Genomic DNA, 21146 nt, shown 5'->3' on the forward strand with positions numbered 1-21146 from the left:
TAGTGCATGGTCACTGTGAGTGTGATTAGTGCATGGTCACTGTGAGTACATTAACGCATGGTCACTGTGAGTGTGATTAGTGCATGGTCACTGTGAGTGTGAGTATGTTAGTGCATGGTGACACTATGAAAGCAGCATACCTTTGGCATGCTTCCACATGACCTTGGGTGGAGGGTATCCGTCCACAGAGCAGTTCAGAACCCCAGACTTGCCATAGATCCCGTCCTGGTTGTTAGGCTGAACCCGAAAGCAAGGGGGGACTACAACAACACAGGCAGACTAAGTTCAGCAAGAAAAAGACGCTTCATTCTGAGGGTTTGAGAAGGTAATGCACTTTCCCTATACACATAGACACATTCCAAGAGTTTGATATTTTTTACTTTGATCATGATAATCTCCTTTACAGACATTACCTAACACACGGGACACTGTGTGTATGTCATTACCTAACACACGGGACACTGTGTGTATGTCATTACCCAACACACGGGACATTGTGTGTATGTCATTACCTAACACACGGGACACTGTGTGTATGTCATTACCTAACACACTGGACACTGTGTGTATGTCATTACCTAACACACGGGACACTGTGTGTATGTCATTACCTAACACACGGGACACTGTGTGTCATTACCTAACACACAGGACACTGTGTGTGTCATTACCTAACACAATGGACACTGTGTGTGTCATTACCTAACACACGGGACACTGTGTGTATGTCATTACCTAACACACTGGACATTGTGTGTATGTCATTACCTAACACACTGGACACTGTGTGTATGTCATTACCTAACACACGGGACACTGTGTGTATGTCATTACCTAACACACGGGACACTGTGTGTATGTCATTACCTAAGACACTGGACACTGTGTGTGTTATTACCTAACACATGGGACACTGTGTGTGTCATTACCTAACACACGGGACACTGTGCGTGTCATTACCTAACACACAGGACACTGTGCGTGTCATGACCTAACACACAGGACACTGTGCGTGTCATTACCTAACACACAGGACACTGTGCATGTCATTTCATTTACAGACAATACCTACCACACAGGACACTGTGCGTGTCATTACCTAACACATGGGACACTGTGCATGTCATGACCTAACACACAGGACACTGTGCATGTCATTTCATTTACAGACATTACCTACCACACAGGACACTGTGCGTGTCATTACCTACCACACAGGACACTGTGCACGTCATTTCCTGTCTCTCACCCTTTGCTTTAACTTCCTCAGTTCCTCTTTACACAACATTTTGCCTTTGTTAAAGACATCTCTAATCTAGAAATCTTTAATGCATCTCTTATAGTGACTGAAGACCAGCAGATTGCATTGGTGGTTGCAGGATTCCACTATACACACACCTGTGACTATAAGCTGCCTCTCAGAGCTTACAGTAGCCGCATCGTTGCTGGCGATGCAAGTATAGTTGCCGTTGTGCTTGAGGGACACTTTGGAGATCTGCAGTGAACTCATAAACTCCTTGGTCTCGATGGTGACACCAGAGGTGCCCGACACGATCTCCTGGCCATCTTTGCGCCAGGTAATCCGGATGGGCATGTCTCCAGATGACACCACACATGCTATATACATCAGCTTCCCAATGGAGGTCGGGGGGAAGTCAAAGGGTTGAATGAGAGGAGGGACTGAGAGAGATAGAAGTGGAGATACAGTTAGAAGGAGAAAGGGGAGGCAGAAAGGAGAGAGAGATATTAGGTGTTCAGTAGCGAAGGTTGATATGTATACCTCTCTATGATCTGCAGTGTAATCTCTCCCCCCTCACCCTACACACGCACCACCTCTTTCTCCCTCCAGACCATAATAGCTGCTCTAATTAGAGCCCAATTGGCATGGGGAATAATGGTGTTGCCATGGAAACGGAGGTGGGGGGCTACATTGAAGACATCTGGGGGATTTAATCTGGGGCTCGTTAAAATTCAGCTAATTAAATCAGAGACATGACAAGACAAGCAGCACACTATACTGCCTTCACACTGGAGTCAGTGTTCCCTTGTACCAGCACACATGAACACTCAGAGACACACACACACACACACCAACATAGATGTAATGTGGACCTTACTGCCCTCAGACTGGAAGCTCTGTTGTGAATACTCTGCATACTTTTGTGTATAAACAGCAACATCTTGACTTTGCCCATCATACATTATATTATCCTCTCATTCAGTTGAAATGACTGAAAATCCTACACACACACACACACACACACACACACACACACACACACACACACACACACACACACACAGGGGCACTTACTGATGAACGGTTATAAAGCTGCAGCAGGCCACTAATCCTGTTAATCAGTGGCTATTAGCAAGGCTCTCTGTGTCTGTGGTAATGGGAAGACCATCCTCATCCTCAGAAAGCTCCTCTGAACTCAAACACCCCGCTAACTACAAACACCCCACTAACTACATACACCCAACTAACTACATACATTTTACCGTTACTAATCCCCTAATAAACAACATTTAGTATCTAATTATTGCTTATTCAACAAAACACGACGGAGGGCAAAGCATTCTTGTAGTGGAGCCTCGAGACTGGAGCCATTCTAGCTGACATCACACCTCAAGAACCGTGTGGCTCAGGGCCACGTGCCTGAGCGTGGGTTCTGGAAGCAGCCTGGAGCCGGTGCTAACCTTTCACAGTGACGTAGACGGTCTGGCTGATGGAGAGCTGCGGTTGGATGAGCACACTGCACAGATACGCCCCCTCATCCATGCCCTTCTGCACGTCACTGAGCTTGAGCGTGCCGTTCTCGTACACAACCTGCCGGTGGTTATCCGGCAGTAGCATGCCATCCTTGTACCACTTGATGGAGTAGTAGGGGTAGCCAATCACGCGGCAGTTGATGAAGGTGTTGCGGCCAGCCACGGCCGTGATGTTGCGCATGGCCCGGATACTTGGGGGGCCTGACATGGACAGAGGGGAAGAAGCAAAAAGATAGAGAGAAGGAAAGAGGGAGAAGTTGCGGTGGCAAGGAAGCGATGAAAGTTTAAAAAAAAAAGGCAGAGAAAAAGAAAAGAGAAAGGAGGCGAGCAGGGTGGAAGGCAGAAGTAGAGCGTGCAGGGAAACAAAGTTGGATAGGAGAGATGGTACAGGAAGAAAAAAGGGGAAATTGAAAGATTGTTAGATGGAGAGAGGGACAGTAGAGAAAGGGTGAAGGGTGGATGAGTGGGCGACGGGAGGAAAGAAGGGGTTAGATTGCTCTTGGTTTTTAGATGTTCAGGTGCATGTGCACATGTGTGTTCAGGAGTGTTGATGTCTGTAACTGTGTTGGCTCAACCTCTGAACTCAGCTGATGCAGACTGTATGTCCAAGTGGAGATGAGCATCAGAATTTTACAATCACACTGGCTAGCCACGCTTCCATGTGCATGCGGTACCATGCACTGTTTTAGTCAGCTAACCTGTGGATTATTGTCAGATAGCTAGTAAAATGTGTTGTTTGTCAACTAGCTAGTATCCTGGGGTAAGACAACTTTTAAAACTTTGTTGGAAGCAGTTAACCGGAGCTAAACAATATACTCCATTATGTTCTGCCAGTGGGCTGTTTTTGAGACCATTTTGACAATCTACTGCCCCTATACATCAAGCAGAAAAGTCAGTCAAAAGACCCTGACCTTTCAAAGCAGGTTCTCGGTTATTTTGAGTGTTGAAACCTACCAGACTCTTTAGAAGTGTGTCAGGGACTATGTTATGTATTTATTAATTAGGCTATAGCTTGTTAAAAATGGATCATGATTGAATAACTATATACAATGCCTTCTGTTGATCATTTTAATTCTTGTGTAATATGACACTAAGTTGTTTTCCATAGGTGTACAAAGTAAAATGAATACCATCAAATACACAGTGTCAAAGATTCCTTTCTATAACATTATATGTATAAAATGTACAATACAAATTCAACGCAAAAATATCACATTTCAACCCCAACGACACATTTAGAGGATTGAGGATTGGCTGAGAACAGAGGCTCTGAGATGGATTCAGCAACATGATGCTAGTTACTGCATTGCACTAGTACTTACATTATATTAGCAATTCCTTCATACTAGTAACTACATTTTGTTAGTATCCATTTTATTTTTTATTTCACATATTAACTGTAATAAACGAGTGGCTGAATAATACAAGTAACTGTACCTATATTAGAGTAGCACCTGAATTATATTAGTAACATCATTATATTAGTAATACATTATATTATCAACTCTATTATATAAGTAACTACATTATATTAGCAGTTGCATTATGCTAGTATCTGTATTATATTCTAAATTGCATTATATTAATAATAGCATTATATTTGCAACCGCTAACCTGTATCCACTCTTCCATAGCTTAACCTTGCTTTCTGTTAAGATTGAGTCAATATGAGATTTGTGAAGGTCTTTCTTCGTCCAAAGGTCACTAGCCTAACTAAATTAGTTCTGGCTAACAGTAGGTAGCCTGGAGGTCTCATTAGCTCAGTATAGAGACCGATTGTGTCTGAGTTACGTTAAAAAGGTTAATAATGTCCCTTCTTTTCAGGGGTGGGGCCACACGAGGAAAAGGCTGACCCTCTGAAGGACTCTGTTCTCAGAAAACACGTGAAGATGGTGGAAGAGGAGAGACATGGCATTCCACGTATGAAGATCAACACAGAGCAGTGAGCACATTTTGAAAGAAAGAGGACGCTCATTGAAAGTGGCCCACGTGAAGGGACCGAGGAATAGGACAGTCTGTCTCAAAGTGGAGGATAGACTGGTTAAGACTGTATATTGTGAGGGTGGTGGAGAGGCATATGGAGATTTTGTGTACACAAAGATTCTTGTCTTCTCTACTCATCTGCCTTCCTCTCTTTCCCCTGCTCCCTGCTCAGGGTGTGTTGAGCTTTGAAGTCACTGCTCTGACAAGTCACCCCCTGATGTATTATTCAACAAGACTGTCGCACAGTATCTCCCTCTCTCTCTCTCTCTCTCTCTCCCGCTCTCTCTCTCTCTCTCTCTCTCTCTCTCTCTCTCTCTCTCTCGTATTACTCTTCCCTTCTCTCTTTGTTTCTCTTACACAATAAGAAGGCATGAACTCACGTAGAGATCCAGTGTATGCAGTAAAACCATGCGGCTTTTGAGAAAAGTGGTCTTGAAGGTTTGCATGTTTGCATGTGTGTCGGTGCCGCTGTGTATACCTATGTGTCTGTTTTAAATAACAGGAACACATCACTGCCCCTAAAGTGCACACCATTCCATGTTACTGTAGTTCGCATGACAGTGTGAGTAAAATCTGTCAGTTTGCATGATGTGGGTATGTTATGGTGTGGTTGAATCGGTGACACAGAGTGCATGACTGTGTGTGTGTGAGTGTGCGTGTGTGTGTGAGAGAGAGAGAGAGGGGGGGGGGGGGGAGAGACCATGACTCCGGTACAGGGATCTCATTCTTTCTGCAGTGATTGTTCTGGCATGTCTACTATACAGATAGATATGTCATAACTGAAGAGAAAGAAAGAGAATATGTAAGAGTGAGCATGAGAGAGAGAGAGAGAGAGAGAGAGAGACAGACATAGAGAGAGAGAGAGAGAGAGAGAGAGACAGAGATAGAGAGAGAGAGAGAGAGAGAGAGAGAGAGAGAGAGAAAGACAGAGAAAGAGAGAGAGAGAGAGAGAGAGAGAAAGAGAGACAGACATAGAGAGAGAGAGAGAGAGAGAGAGAAAGAGAGACAGAGATAGAGAGAGAGAGAGAGAGAGAGAAAGAGAGACAGAGATAGAGAGAGAGAGAAGTGCAGTTGATATCACCAATCATGTCAGAGCTCACCATCACTGCTCCCTCTCAGAAGTTCTTTTTCCTGACCACTCCTCTCCTGTGCCCCTGACCTGTCTCATCCTGTCCTCTCCTCTCCTCCTTTTCTCTCTCCTCCCCTTTTCTTTCCTCTCCTCCCCTCCCCTCTCCTCTCCTCCCCTCCCCTCCTCCCTCCTCCCCTCTTCTCCGGGCTGACGTGTCCACCCTCCTGTCTCAGCCTGTCTGGCTCAAGAGATGGCCTCTCCGTCTGCTCTCCTTCTGTACTACCAAAGAACAGCTAGAAGGCTCCAGCTAGGCTGAGACTAAGACCCAATCTCTGTAGAAGAAAGGCTAAGCCAACTGGTCCGAATACAGACACAAACCACCTTAAAACGTTAAAGAGAGCGCGAGAGGCAGAATGAGTGAGATGAAACGATGAAAGTCTTTCAGACAAAAAATAAGAGTGTGGCCGAGTGATCAAACTCATTAAAAGGAAGAAGACGGTGACAGTGGAAGGACAAACAAAACCCATATACACACAAACACACCTACACACATCTACCCCCACACCCTCACACACCCTCACACACCCAGGGACATGTGTAGTGGAGAATACTTAGATTAGGCTGAAGAAGTTTGGAAAAAATGCAGAGTGGATGGAGGGGTAGTGGAGAGGGTAGGAGGTTGTGGGTTTTAAACCCCACTAAAATGGCTGAGATTGAAAAGTAGACAGGCACCTCTTACGTTTATGCGCGCTTGGTACTCGGCGCTACCGGCCGAGTTGCGTGCTGCGCAGCGGTACACGCCCCCGTCGCGGATCTGCGGGCTGCTGACGTTAACGTGCGACACAGTGGAGCCGTCCGAGAGCGTGTACTGACTGGCACGGTGCGCCGAGTCCCGAGCGATAGGCTCGTCGTCCAGCGTCCAGGCGATGGTGGGGGGAGGGGCGCCTTTAGCTGCACACATCAGGGAGAAGGGTTCGCCAGGGGCCACCACGCGCTCGCTGAAAGAGGAGACAATCCGCGGCGTGCCGTCTGCAGAGAGAGGCAAAAGGAGAGAACGAGAGAGAGAGTGAGAGAGAAAAGAGGACAAGAGAAGAAGAGAGGTCAGTCAAACAAGAGGCATGTCAAGAAATTATTGTCCGTGGGACACTAAAAATTATACTAAACATGACACTCTTCCTAGGCAAGTTATAGAATAGAATTAATCTGAGCCATATTTGGATTTGGACCTCGTGATTCTTAACAAATCACCCATTTCCCCCATTTCAAGGGTTGGTGGTGCCTGGAGACTCACCTTCCAGCAGGATGATGGAGAAGTCCTGAGCGGTCTGGCTCTTGCGGGTGGCGAAGCACTGGTAGGCGCCCGAGTGCCTCTTCTGGGCTGCGGTGATGAACAGCGTCTCATTGTGGGCCCCCTGGATGGAGAAGTGCTGGTCCGGAAGCACAGGCTCGGTGTTCCGGAACCAGGACACGGTGAAGTGAGGGGAGCCTTGGACGGCACAGGACAGAATCACTGTGCTGCTGATACCCGTTTTCAGGTTCTTAGGTGATAGGGTGACCCTCAGAGGCTCTGGGGAGAGTGAGGAAAAAACAGGTGTGGGATAGAGAGAGAGACAGTTAGAGCTACAAGGCCAATGGTCTTAAGTGGCTTGGTTAAGACCCTTGTATGCGACTGTGCTGTAGAGATTTGGAGGATGACAGATATAAAAGATAATGCCAAAGGTATTCAGATGCAGGGAATTATATGTTGTATTGTCAGGCAAACTGAACTTGCCACCCACACACCCTAGAATAACATGACTTATGACTCCAAAATGTTTGTGAATCACAATATTGATTCTCATTTCTGCACATAAACCCACAAAACAGAAGGAACATTTTGATGCAGAAAGAACTACTAAAGACAAGAACTACCTTGACTTCTGAATAGGAAACCCATTAACATACATATAAAGTAGAAAATGAGGGAGAATATGAGAGAGAGAGGAAAGAGAGAGAGTGAGGCAGAGATAAAGAGAGAAAGAAAGAGAGTAAGAGAGGGAGGGAGAGAGAGAGAGAGAGAGAGAGAGAGAGAGAGAGACCTGAGTGAGAGAAGAGAAAGACAAGGAAAATGTTAGTGAGCAATAAGGCAGCTGGTGTTATGTGCTGGGGGCTTTGTGTGTGTGTGTGTGCGCACATACACATGTGTGTGTGTGATGTGTGTACGCCATCCTCCCCACTTGCCCTGTCAGAGTGTGTGTGAGCACACTGGTGTGATGTGCCCACTGGCTAAATGTCCAAATGTCCACCCCACCCACCCGCCTCTCTTGGTTCTACAGCAGACTACATCCCCAATCTCCATACACACACTCTCTCACACACACACACACACACACACACACACACACACACACACACACACACACACACACACACACACGCGCGCGCACACACACACACACACACACACACACGCGCGTGCATGCACACACACACACACGCGCGCGCGCATGCACACACACACACACACACACACACGCACACGCGCGCGCGCGCATGCACACACACACACACACACACACACATCCCACCAACCCAAACACGCACAAACATACCCCCACACATACTGCCTCACATTTGTGTAGTATTAGTATAGTATACAGGGGAGTGGGACGGACCAGCACAGCCTTCCTGTCCTTACATATATCTTACATATATCTTACATATATCTTACATATATCTTACATATATCTTACATATATCTTACATATATCTTACATATATCTTACATATATCTTACATATATCTTACATATATCTTACATATATCTTACATATATCTTACATATATCTTACATATATCTTACATATATCTTACATATATCTTACATATATCTTACATATATCTTACATATATCTTACATATATCTTACATATATCTTCTTTTCATAGGAGAGGAGGCAAAGGCCATCAGTCTGCCAGACCCACTTAGACACTGTACTACATCTCTTCTCACTCACTCTCTCTCTCTCCGTCTATGTACTGCAGGGACACTGATCTGGCTTCGACAGACACCACTGTGAGTGACAGCTGGTGTGTAAATATTCCAGGTTGCTACGGGAGATGGAGGAGGGCACAGAGCTAAATTGATCCCTCCTCATGCTGATGAGAGCAGGGTATGACCGTACGAGGCGACCGGCTGCAGCCTAGCCCCGAGCCCAGCTCTGTCCGAGGCCAAGCGTCACAAAGCCAGGCGACTGCTAAATGCCAGGCATGACGTCAGGCCTTCAGTTCTGGGTGTGAGTAGGGGCAGCAACTGTGATCAGGGACTTTCTCCTTAGTCTTTTTCCCCTTGTGCAGACTGGGTTTTGGGCTCACCTCCATTTCCCCAACTTTGTCACTTCTACAGGTCTACAGCACAAGAGGTTCAAAGCACAAATTTCAAAGCACAAAAGTAACTTCATGACCTCCTGTATTAAAGTCGGTGTTCCCACCTAAAGGAACCATTCGGGACCATGATGACGATCCTGTTCCTAAACCCCACCCTCTCCATCATTCTTTGCATCTCTCCCTTTTCATGCCTCTTTCTCCTGTCTCCTCACCGATCACGTTGAGATGGCCTGTGACCTCTTTGGATCCGAAGCTGTTGGTGAGCTCACAGATGTAGTTGCCCGAATCCTCCAGGCGCAGGTCACTGATGGTGAGGCCCGTGAGTCGGCGCGTCCAGCGGGAGTCAGCCGGCAGCGGCCTGCCGTCCTTCAGCCAGCGGATGGTGGGGTTGGGGTAGCCGGAGGCGATGCACGGGAGCTCCACGCTGCGCCCCACCTGCACCTCGCCCGACTGGAAGCTGTCCATCACAGAGGGCATGGACTCCGTGGGATCTGCGCAGAGAGCAGGAAGACAACAGCCTTGCCATCAACATTCAGATGGCTGCTTTAAGGCGGTTGCTCCTTGTTCTAGATGTGCTGGATTTGACTCACAGATTTAAGACATTTTACGACCTTTCGTTTGGGGTTTTTATAAACAGAAAACCTGGTGGAATTAACAGACTTGGTCACAAAAAAGTCCAAGAGAAACAAGAGGGAAGTCCCGTATGATGTTAAAGATTTAAAAAGGATGAAAAGGCTTTGACGCTCGACACCGTGTGCCACCATTAGAGGCAGCGAAAGCAGCACTTGAAAAATGATGGTGCTGCATTTCAAGTGGAAGGTTCCTCAGGCAGAACCTCTCCTCTGTCGTAATGTCCCCATTCACTCCGGTGCTGGTACAGCGGACTCTTTATGACACACATACCCAACACAGAGAGCCGAGCTCCGTTACTCTGCCTGGTCTCGCCACTGTATTTGTGCTTGGTGATGCAGCGATAGGTAGAGAGAGCATCCTCCTTCTGCACATCTGATATGTAGAGGGCCCCGTACGATGTCAGGAAACACCTGTTACCTGTGCACAGCGTACAGAGACAGGGGGAGGGCTTAGAGAGGAAGAAAGCTTTCACACACAAAGCCTGCACACACATATACTCACACAGGACATCCAGAGAGGGGAACTTTTAGAGTCCTTGAGAGTTATAATTAGCTGCCTATCAAACTCTTTGTGTCAGAAAAGCAGGGACAGAGAGGGAGAGAGAGATAGAGAGAGAGAGAGAGATGGAGAATGTGTGTTAATATTTGATGCATGCTATTGTACTGGTATATGCTGCCATGTTCATTTGACATCAGTGAGTACCAGCTCTACCGTGATTTATATATATGCCAATAAAGGTTAAGTTTCACACGCACATACACACACACACACACACAGACCCACGTGCGTGTGTGTGTGAGTACCAGCGTGTTTGAGTGTGTCTCAGCTCTAGGTCTCTAGTCATAAGAACGTTTGTCAAAGAGCAAGTGTCTGGAAGAGGAATGGAATGGATTGTGTAATAGAGGGAGGAACACCGGGAAGAACACTGCAGACCAGGAGAGAGAAAATATGAAAAGGTGCTTCATAATGAAAAGAATTATCATCTGAATGTACACGGATCCATCTGTATGTTGGCTTTAGATGACAGCACAATAGAGTAGTTCTAAAGACGAGAGAGTGCGTTTTGTGTTTTCAGTCCGTGTGCACGCGCTGACAATAATAATAACAGCAAAGTATGTCAGTGTGTGAGCGCAGTAGTCCAGATTGAGAGTGAGAGCGTGTCCCAGATTCAGGAGCTGGACAGGAGAGCTAGTCTCACCTGTGTGTTACCAGGACACACACTGAACGCAGGCAGCTGAGATAGTGCTGTATACAAGTACTCTCACTGCTGCTAAGCACACACACATCTCAAACTCACACACACTCATACAAGCGCACATGCGCACACATCCCCATACATAGCACAGCACCATTGCAGACTGGGTATCATTTGGAGTTTTTATACATGCCAGTGTCACTTCTGGGATAAGAGTGGCCCACCACCAACACCCAGCCCACATGTGGCCTGTGTCCTGAAACCCATTCACACAAATTATGCACACCCACAGATGCACTCTGTGAATGTACAACTCTGGGAATAAGTGTGTGTGTGTGTGTGTGTGTGTGTGTGTGTGTGTGGTTAATATAGTTCTACATCAAGTGTACATTTGTGTGTGTGTGTGTGTGTGTGTGTGTGTATGTGTGTATGAGTGTGTACATGCATGTGTGTGTATGTGTGTGCATGCATGTGTGTGTGTGTTTAGGGGGGGTGCGTGTGTGCATGTGTATGCGCCTGTGTGTGTGTTCTCACCATGCCTCCGTGTGAAGGATTGCAATCGATACGCTTTATGGCTCTACAGCTCCATCCAAAACAGATTTATTAAAGCTGAAAGGACAGGCTTTGCCCTGACACACACAAACACTTCATCACTCTAACAAGCGGCACACACACACTCCTACACACACAACCAATGGTTGTTGCAGCCACATACACACAATGCCTCGACATAACACAAAAAGAAAATGTCGTATTCGCATGTATTTACTATTGCATATTTAAATGTGTGTATAGTTAGAGGGTGTATGCAAGAATGAGTATGCATAACAATGTGTGATGGATATGTGTGTGTGTGTGTCTGGATGTGTGTGTGTGTGTGTGTGTGTGTGTGTGTGTGTGTGTGTGTGTGTGTGCGTGCGTGTGTGCGTGCACGGGTATTGTTGTCGTGTTGAGTGCTAGTCCTGGCAAACTGTAATTTGAGAGTCGGCCCTCACACTCCAACCTGCGCATTAAGTGTTACAGGATAATGCGCACTTGGCGCCGTTAACCCTCGACAACATCAGCACAACGCTGTCACAACACTTCACCCAGAGTGAGAGAGCGTGTGGATAGAGGACTGGGGGTTGGGGGATCACAGGAAGGAGCAGTGGGAAAAGACTGACTGAGCTACAGAGAGGTAGAGAAGTGGCTACAATGCAACAACCTGCTCTTTGAGAATGACACCAGTTTGAAAGAAAAGAAAATTAAATTTGAATAATGATGCAAACACAGGATAAAAGACTGTTGCCCTCTCGTTCATTTAGTAAGCAGTATAAGTAACCAGATGTAGATATCGTTCTCTTTAAGTGTGAGTGTGGGAGAAGTGTGAAGTGGGTTTTTTACTGTAAGGCACATAGGGCTGCTAGAGATAGCAGTATACCAGCAAGGCACCTTAAGTGTGACATAATTAGAAATTTGATCTTTAAGAAGATTACCATCTCCTCTTAGTTGAAAAGTGAAAAAAGGCGTGTTTTGTTGGATGTGTGTTAGGGGGAGTGGGTTCTTTGTGACACTGCAGTTTTTATTGATTGTGTGTTCTTGGCTTTAAACTAGGAAATAATGTAATGTCATTACTGAATTTTGGGAGAAGGACAGTGCATGTGGAAAGAGAAAAAGTAGGAGAGAGAAAGCAAAAAAAGGGAGGCCATGATCAGCCACCTCCTTCACCTCCTTCACCTCCCTCACCTCCTTCACCTCCCTCACCTCCTTCACCTCCTTCACCTTCCTCACCTCCTTCACCTCCTTCACCTCCTTCACCTCCCTCACCTCCTTCACCTCCCTCACCTCCTTCACCTCCTTCACCTTCCTCACCTCCTTCACCTCCCTCACCTCCTTCACCTTCCTCACCTCCCTCACCTCCCTCACCTCCTTCACCTCCCTCACCTCCCTCACCTCCTTCACCTTCCTCACCTCCTTCACCTCCCTCACCTCCTTCACCTTCCTCACCTTCCTCACCTCCCTCACCTCCCTCACCTCCCTGTGATGAGCTGCATTTGGGACTGTAGATCAATTCCTGTCTGGTCTATCTTTGCCCCGAGGTGTGTCTGTGTGTGAGTATGTTTGTGTGAGTAAGGATTAGGAGGGGGGCATGTAAGGTCTGTTTCTTACACACACACACACACACACACACGGGTTGGGTTGCCAGCGGGCTTTGTCAGATGGGCAGAAGGAGACAATGCTGTGATCAAGTTTGTGTGTTGAGCACGACCACCTTCACTGAACACATACATGTTCCATCCAGAAAGACCTACACTCATATACAAATACACAAAAGACATGTTTGTATGTTTGTCTATCTGTTTATATCTCTGTGTATATCTCTGTGTTTGAGTGTGAAGAGCCCTCCCACCCCACAAAGCCCAAACCCCCCTTCCCCCCAACCAGAAGGAATGCCGCCATTGTACTAATATCATTCAGGTCAGGAAAAAAATGTAAATGAGCGAATGAAAAAGGTTAAAAAACAGAATTTGAAGAGGGTCAACGCAAGGATGCTAGCATGCTGTAGGGGGCACTCTTCAGAGAGAGAAGCACAAAAATGACAAACATGACAGAAGGAAGAAAGGCGTGGAGATGGAGAGAGGGGGGATAAACGAAATAAGAGAGGGGAAGATGACTAAAGGGAACGAGAGTGAAGGAGCGACAGGGAGAGAGAGACAGGGAGAGAGAGAGGGAGAGAGAGAGAGAGGCTAGGAAGGCGGGACGGATCTGGTATTTCAGAGCTGCCCCGGCTTGGATTTGTTCTTGGAGCTCACATGCAAATGACGGCACCGCCGCAATGTTAACGAGGGTGGCATTTCAACCCGCTCGCCCCATTACTTATTAATGTTTTGCGTCTCTCCTCCCCATTCCTCTCTACTCTCGCTCCACTTTCCTCCCGCTCACTCGCTGTTGCTAGGGCGCGTGCGCTCACGTGACCTGGGTTAGGGGGCGCTGCAGTGGCATGTGCACAGATGGAGGGAAAGAGGGAGAGAGGAGAAGAGAGAGAGAAGTGGGGGGGGGGGGCATGGTTGCAAAAGCTCATCCATTAAACAGAGCAAGTTAATACTCATTTGTTCATTAAGGCACAATCAGGCTCCCAGGACAAGCAGGGAGAGAGGCTGGCACGCAGAGGTGGCAGGGCGAAGGCTTTGATTGGCTGCCGACGGGACTGCGCTATTTCTGAGTGAAATATGGTAACAAAGCAGAGGTGACAAAAACAACAGAACTGTGCCATTCAAAGGAGAGTGAGAGAAATTGGGAGACAGAGGGAGACATAGAGAGAACAAGAGAAAGAGGGAGTGAGGGACAAATGGAGAGAAAAAGACAAGAAATAATAATAATAAACATGGGCCGCAAGAGAAGAAGACAGGAATATCACAAGATAGACAACTGCAAGAGGCTTGGACTTTTGAGGACAACACAAAAGCAATATGAACACACAAGACACACAGACTAGCTGCCTTAATGTTTACTCACACAGACGAGCTGCCTGTAAGGTTTACCCACACAGACTAGTTGCCTAAAGGGTTTACACACACAGACCAGCTGCCTGTAAGGTTTACTCACATAGACTAGTTGCCTAAAGGGTTTACACACACAGACCAGCTGCCTGTAAGGTTTACTCACACAGACTAGCTGCCTGTAAGGTTTACTCACACAGACTAGCTGCCTGTATGGTTTACTCACACAGACTAGCTGCCTGAGGGGTTTACCCACACAAACTAGCTGCCTGAGGGGTTTACCCACACAGACGAGCTGCCTGTAAGGTTTACTCACACAGACGAGCTGCCTGTAAGGTTTACTCACACAGACTAGCTGCCTGAGGGTTTACTCACACAGACTAGCTGCCTGTATGGTTTACTTACACAGACTAGCTGCCTGTAGGGTTTACTCATTTAGACTTGCTGCCTGAGGGGTTTACTCACACAGACTAGCAGCATGTAAAACGCATTTAATGTGCCTTTGCTTAGTACAGATTGCCTTCCTTTCTGTAGGTAAGCGTGTTTTACTGTGGCACAGAGGCAGATGCTAATATGAGGGTTTGTGTGCTAGGTGACCTCAGTGTAATGTATGCTATTAATACAGCCTCTCCAGCCTCATTAGGACACTGTTCAACCACTCGGGAAATGCTATTTTCACTCTCTCACTTCAAGGAACTGCTCTCTCTCTCTCTCTCTCTCTCTCTCTCTCTCTCTCTCTCTCTCTCTCTCTCTCTCTCTCTCTCACTGTCTGTCTCTTTCTCTCGTTTGCTCTCTCTCACTGCCTCTCACTCTCTCTGTCACTCTCCTTTACATAGCCAAATACCTTGGTCCATCTCTATGTAAGGGAGATTATTCCACACACCCACACCCACACCCACACCCACACACACACACACACACACACACACACACACACACACTTACCTTGCAGTTCTCTTGTGCCCAGACCAGACTAATGACAGGATGCAGAAGTAAAACAGTGAGAGATGTGTAGTACAGGACCAGGACTTTATAAACAGTGCACAGTCAAGTGTGTGTACTACAGGACCAGGACTTTACATTTTACATTCACATTTACGGCCTGTAGTAGATTCTCTTATCCAGAGCAACTTACAAAAGTGCTATTTCATTTACTCATAGAACACATCCTAGCCAGTACAGTAGGTTAGAGTCCAATATACCAATGATCTACAATACTGTAGATATACAAGGATCACTGCTGATGCCTAGAAGTACAAAATTCATAAGGTCTATCTTAAACAATGATTATTTACAAACAGTGCACAGTCAAGTGTGTGTGTGGTACAGGAGGACTTTATAAACACAGTTAAGGACAGTGCAGGATCAACCTGTCACATGCAGCCTTTTAAAGTAATTTGACACTAAATAAGTGCTTGTATGCATGCATGCAAACACACATACACACACACACACACACACACACACACACACACACACACACACACACACACACACACACCACACAATTGTATCTCCATATCATACTTTAAAAAAAAGTAACAGATATGTATAAATACGACCCAAAGTATTTTTGGATGGTTTATTCATTTATCTTTACCGTATTAGCAATGTACCAATTGATCTTTGGAAATGTCAAGTCAATTGTTGTTTATCCCTTTGTATATAAGGATGTTTACTTGTGTGCATGTTTTTGGGGTGTTTCAAAAACACATTGCACATGAACAACTTTTTCTTATAGTGACCTCAGAGAGATCTTGTAAATTTTGGACAGGGGAGTACAGTGGCGTTCTTTCACAATTCAGTATAACAATTCAATAACGTGATTCAGTATCACAATTCAGTATCTCAGTTCAGTATACTGAACTGTTTCCTCAGCAGGATGTCCACAGAAGCAAGAACACACCAGCCAGACCCTGTAATGAATCACCTGACCCTGACCCAGAGGCCTCTCCATGTCACATCACACCCTAGAGAGAATTGGACAGCTATTCAGCAGGTTGCCATGGACATGGGTGGAGCTATGAAATAGTAAAGCAACATGCGGCCTGCAGTAACATAACCCAAGTGGCATAAATACTCAGCTACTGTACTGAGGGATCAGAATAGCAAGTTCAAAACACCCAAAGGAACCAAATATCTGCCCTTGGCTGTACTTCACTGCAATCTTGAATGAAAATAATGTTTTCAAAGCCTAATCTAAACCCAATTTTACCAACCAAAATAAACGCGTTTGCCGTTTCAATTTTTTAAGAAATACAAAGCTTTGAAAAAAGCTCATTATTTTGTTAGAACCATTTTACATGACAAGGAAAGTTTTAACCCTGATTTTTACTAGAAAGTTGTAACTTTTTGTCCCAAAAAATGCACAACACACACTCACACATGAACGTCTGAAAAACATAATGATTTCACGACAATATGTGCATGTGCTTGTTCTTAACAAAAGAACACATTCTCTCTAAACCTGCCCTTTTTTCACCAGGTATAACAAGGGAACTCACATTACGAAGCATTAATACAAAATGAACAAAACTATAGAGTAATCTGACAGCAATGGTCCATATGACCACCTTCTCACCATCCTTTCTGCTCCCCTTTCTCCTCACCTCTCCATTTCTCCTCCCCGCTCCCTGTTTCTGTCTTTCCTCCTTTTCTCCTGCACTCTGAGTTTGCTCCTCTTTTCTTAGCTGCATGTTCCTCCCTTTCTGCCAAAAATAATAAGTCTGATTTATAATGGAACACTAATTCCCAACAACAGAGTTCCCAGCTCTCCTTCCCTCCTCCTCCCCATCTCCCTCTCTCATCCCATTTCTTCCCATCTCTTTACTTCTCTTCCTTCTTCTTACTCTGCCACTCCCCCATTCCATGTTGGTCCAAAGGTAGTATCGGCTGGGCTAAAAGTATGCAATATTGAAATCACATAGCTGATAAAAGACACCTGACACCTTACGCAGGCTCGGAGGCAGTGCAGCAGCAGCAGTGTTTAGGACACACTGACGTGGCACAATGGAGAGAGTCTTTCTCACATTTTATCCTTCAGCCTCTCTACTTTGTTCTCTACCTCTTATTCTCCTTCTCAGCCTGATGTTCTCTCTCTCTCTCTCTCTCTCTCTGTCTCACTCATTCTCACTATCATCTTAGTGTTCCCTCATTTCGTTTTCATTCATTCTTGTACCCTTTGACCTCTTGCTTGCCCTTATTATGCCTCACTCCCCCTTTCCTGATAATACTCTCCTCTTCCTCCTTCTCTCTCGTCATTCGTGCAGTGCAGTGGTTGGTGGAGAGTGGGTTTGTGGAGGACTAATGTGCTCATTAAAAAAGCATGCTTCACCATCAAATTCCAGCTGCCTCTTTACCCTCCCTTCCTCTCTCCATCTTTCCATCTCTCTCTCCATCTCTCTCTCTCTCTCTCTCTCTCTCTCTCTCTCTCTCTCACTCACTTTCTCCCTTTTTCTCTCCTCATCTCCTACAATGTGAATGTGACACCCCAGTATTCTTCCTCAACCACAGCTGAAAAAAAACCCCGACAGGAAACACACCAATATCCAAAGTGTATAAAAATGGAAGTCCGCGGGTGGAAATAAGCAGGAGGAGAATGAGAAATCTTGCTCTCTCTGTTTCCAGCCTTTCCCTTCACACTCTCAGTAATGGTTAAAGGCTTCTCCCACACTCAGGAACCCTAATTAGAATGGCCATAAATAATCAAGGGGTGCAATGTGGAAGGTATGACTGAAGGAGAGAGAGAGAGAGAGAGAGGAAGGAGAGAAGGAGAGAAGGAGAGAGGAAGAGGAGCGTAAGGAAAGGGAGAACAAGAGGACTGAAAAGAGAAGACACTAGTAGAAGCAGCAGATGCTAAAGGATTTGAGAGAAAAGCAGAATGGTGAGAATGAGGACGAGATAGAGAGGTGGAGAAAGAATGAGAGAGAGATAGAAAGAGGGAATCAGAGGAAGACAGAGAGAGAGGAGAGAGACATTGGCAAAGAGATAAGAAACAAAGACAAAGACAGAGAGAAAGACGAGTAAAAAAAGTAAGGCTGAAGTCTTGTCCTTTCTTCCATGCCGTTTGGTGGTGTGTGCTTCTAGGATGTAGGATGATGATGATGTGGTACCATGCTGTTTCCATTGCAATCCGCACATCAAGACTAAATCTATAAACCAATGGCCACTATACACATTATTCCATTCGCTCATAGTTTCCCATATGCACGCGCGCACACACACACACACACACACACACACACACACACACACACACACACACACACAAAGAGGTTGTCAACATCCAAACAAATTTGCAGTCCTTTAGTATGTCTCCTCCTATTAAATATTTAAAACTCATAGATAATTGATGTTGACATGAACCTTAAGTAGCAGAAATATGGAAATAAATATCTAATGAACCTCAGCAATGAGAGAAATCAACACAAACGTGAGCTTGTTGTCTGTGGTTGCAAAGAAGAATCCAATGTCGTATCTCTGATTACACTCTAGCTCATCAATCAATAACTGATCAATGATTCAGGACAGAATATCTCTTTCTCTTCCTACATGTATGTGTGTGTGCGTGTGTGTGTGTATGTGTGTGAGTGTGTTTGTGTGTGTGATAAGTTGTGTTAGATTTGGCAATGACTGATATAGGCTTGGTTGGAGGGTATGACAGACTTCTGCAGGCTACTTATGTTGAGTGCTTTTGTGCATGTGTATGTGGACACTCATACATGCACACAGGCAGGAATGCACACATGCACACACTCACACAAGAACACACACACACACACACACACACAAGCCGTTCCCACACAAATCAATGCAGTCTTGCCAAGGAGAGTCTGGTGTGGTCTACTCCCACACTACAGCAAGAGCCAAAACATTACTCACTAAGGACTAGAAGTACCTTATACACACCATAAGAGCTGAAAAGGCACTTTTGAAAATGATTCTATTTAGTAAAGGTGCTACATGCAGTATTATTACTACATATATGTTCATGTTGAGTCCCATTAATGTAAATTAGCTTATATGATTAGAGTTTTAAAAGTGGTGGAATATGGGATTTTAAAAAGGATGGAATATGGAATTTAATGGGATATAGGGATTTGGAAAATGATGGGATATTGGGTTTTAAAAGCAATGTGATATGGGGGCTTAAACGTGAGGGGAAATGGTGGTTAAATTGATGGGATATTAGGGCTTACAGGTGATGGTGTATGGGGTTTTAAAAGTGGGGTGGTGATTTTAAAAGTGAGGGGATGTGGGGTATAAAAATGATAAATGTGAATTAGAATTAGGGATATGGATTTTCAAACAACGTGATATGGATACTTTAAAAGTGATGGGATATGGGGTTTTAAACAAGACAGGACATGGGGTTTTAAAAATGACTGGATATAAGGTTTTAAAAGCGATAGGATGAGGGTCTACAGGTGGTGGGACATAAGGATTTTAAAAGTTATGGGACTATTTTTTTAAAGTGATGGAATTTGGGGTGTAACTGTGATGGTATATAGGGGTTTGCACAGCTTTGCAGTGATAGCACTGGGCACATTTTCCTACACAGTGACAGTGCAGCCAAAAAAACCAAAAAACCAAGCACTGAAAGTTGCTGTGGAGAAAGATGTGGCACTCGGAGTCCCCCCCACCCAGGGCTCAGGGGCCAAGAGAGAGTGACAGAGAGAGAGGGAGGAAGAGGGAGAGTAAAAGAGATGGAAAGGGGGTAAACAGTGAAAGAATGAAAAGAGAGTAGAGCCAGAAATGGCGAGGGAAAGGGGTCAGAGAGAGAGTCAGTGTGCTGGAACTTTCCCGGCATTACAGTCTCTTCTGCACCAATGGCCTGCATTCTGCCCCAGTTTAACCAAGGTCATGGTGGTCAGTAAACAGCAAGCATGGGGACAGCAGGGCAGGCACAGAGAGACCCAGGACACCAGAAGGAAAATGACCAACAATCAATCGTTGGTTATACAAGAGCTGGTGAGGGTGATGACCAAGATTATTATAGACACCCTAATACACCATTCGTACCTCTTTTATTTCACACACACAGCTATTTCCCCTCTGTCTCTGAACGCACGGGCTACATCGCTGACATCTTAGGGTTCTCTTATTTTTTCATATACTGTATATACATTTACTCAGCTAAACAGTTAACACCAGCCATGCATTCAAAATCAAAATTAACACACAACCATTTACACTCACAAAAACACAGTGTCTGGTATACTACTGCTTATACACAAAAGGACACTGATAAAAGTTATGCATTACTATGTCACATTTCCCCTTTGTCTAAGAAGTGTCACACTAGTGACAGCAAGAAATTGTATGTTACAACCTGGAATCTTTTTGGAATCTCCCACTAAGGAATTCTCACTTCATAGGGTCATTCTAAGGAAATTCGGTCAGACACTGACAATTCCCAAATGACACATTTGTCCACATCATAGGCCATCTGGGGTGGGGAGGGTGTGGATATTTGTGAGTGAGTGAGTGAGGAAAACTGAGAAAGACACAGAGAGAAATATATATCAAAATGATAAGGAGTAATAGCACTCTACTGGGAATATCTGTCTATCTGCTATGGCATTACACAAATATCTGTCTCTGTCTGGCAACAACTATATGTGCTGCAGGAACTCTGGGATATTTCAAAG

At 45.3% G+C, this 21146-nt stretch overlaps 1 protein-coding gene across 4 annotated transcripts in view; it reads right to left on the minus strand.

Annotated features, from left to right (window-relative positions):
* Positions 1-21146, minus strand: part of dscaml1 (Down syndrome cell adhesion molecule like 1) — a 90952-nt gene that overhangs the window by 24122 nt on the left and 45684 nt on the right. For 3 of the 4 annotated variants that reach the window (XM_027013413.3, XM_081699933.1, XM_081699934.1), the window contains exons 4-10: positions 10093-10239; positions 9402-9680; positions 7116-7391; positions 6557-6853; positions 2701-2973; positions 1399-1680; positions 141-260 (exon numbers count right to left, since the gene is read on the minus strand). In XM_027013413.3, coding sequence (XP_026869214.3) covers positions 141-260; positions 1399-1680; positions 2701-2973; positions 6557-6853; positions 7116-7391; positions 9402-9680; positions 10093-10239 — 1674 coding nt within the window. Of the gene's footprint in view, positions 1-140; positions 261-1398; positions 1681-2700; positions 2974-6556; positions 6854-7115; positions 7392-9401; positions 9681-10092; positions 10240-21146 lie in introns of those variants that run through there. The other variant, XM_081699936.1, reaches the window with a different exon arrangement.

The sequence above is a fragment of the Electrophorus electricus genome, chromosome 17 (assembly GCF_041902795.1).
Source record: "Electrophorus electricus isolate QZ-2024a chromosome 17, ASM4190279v1, whole genome shotgun sequence".
NCBI lineage: Eukaryota > Metazoa > Chordata > Actinopteri > Gymnotiformes > Gymnotidae > Electrophorus > Electrophorus electricus.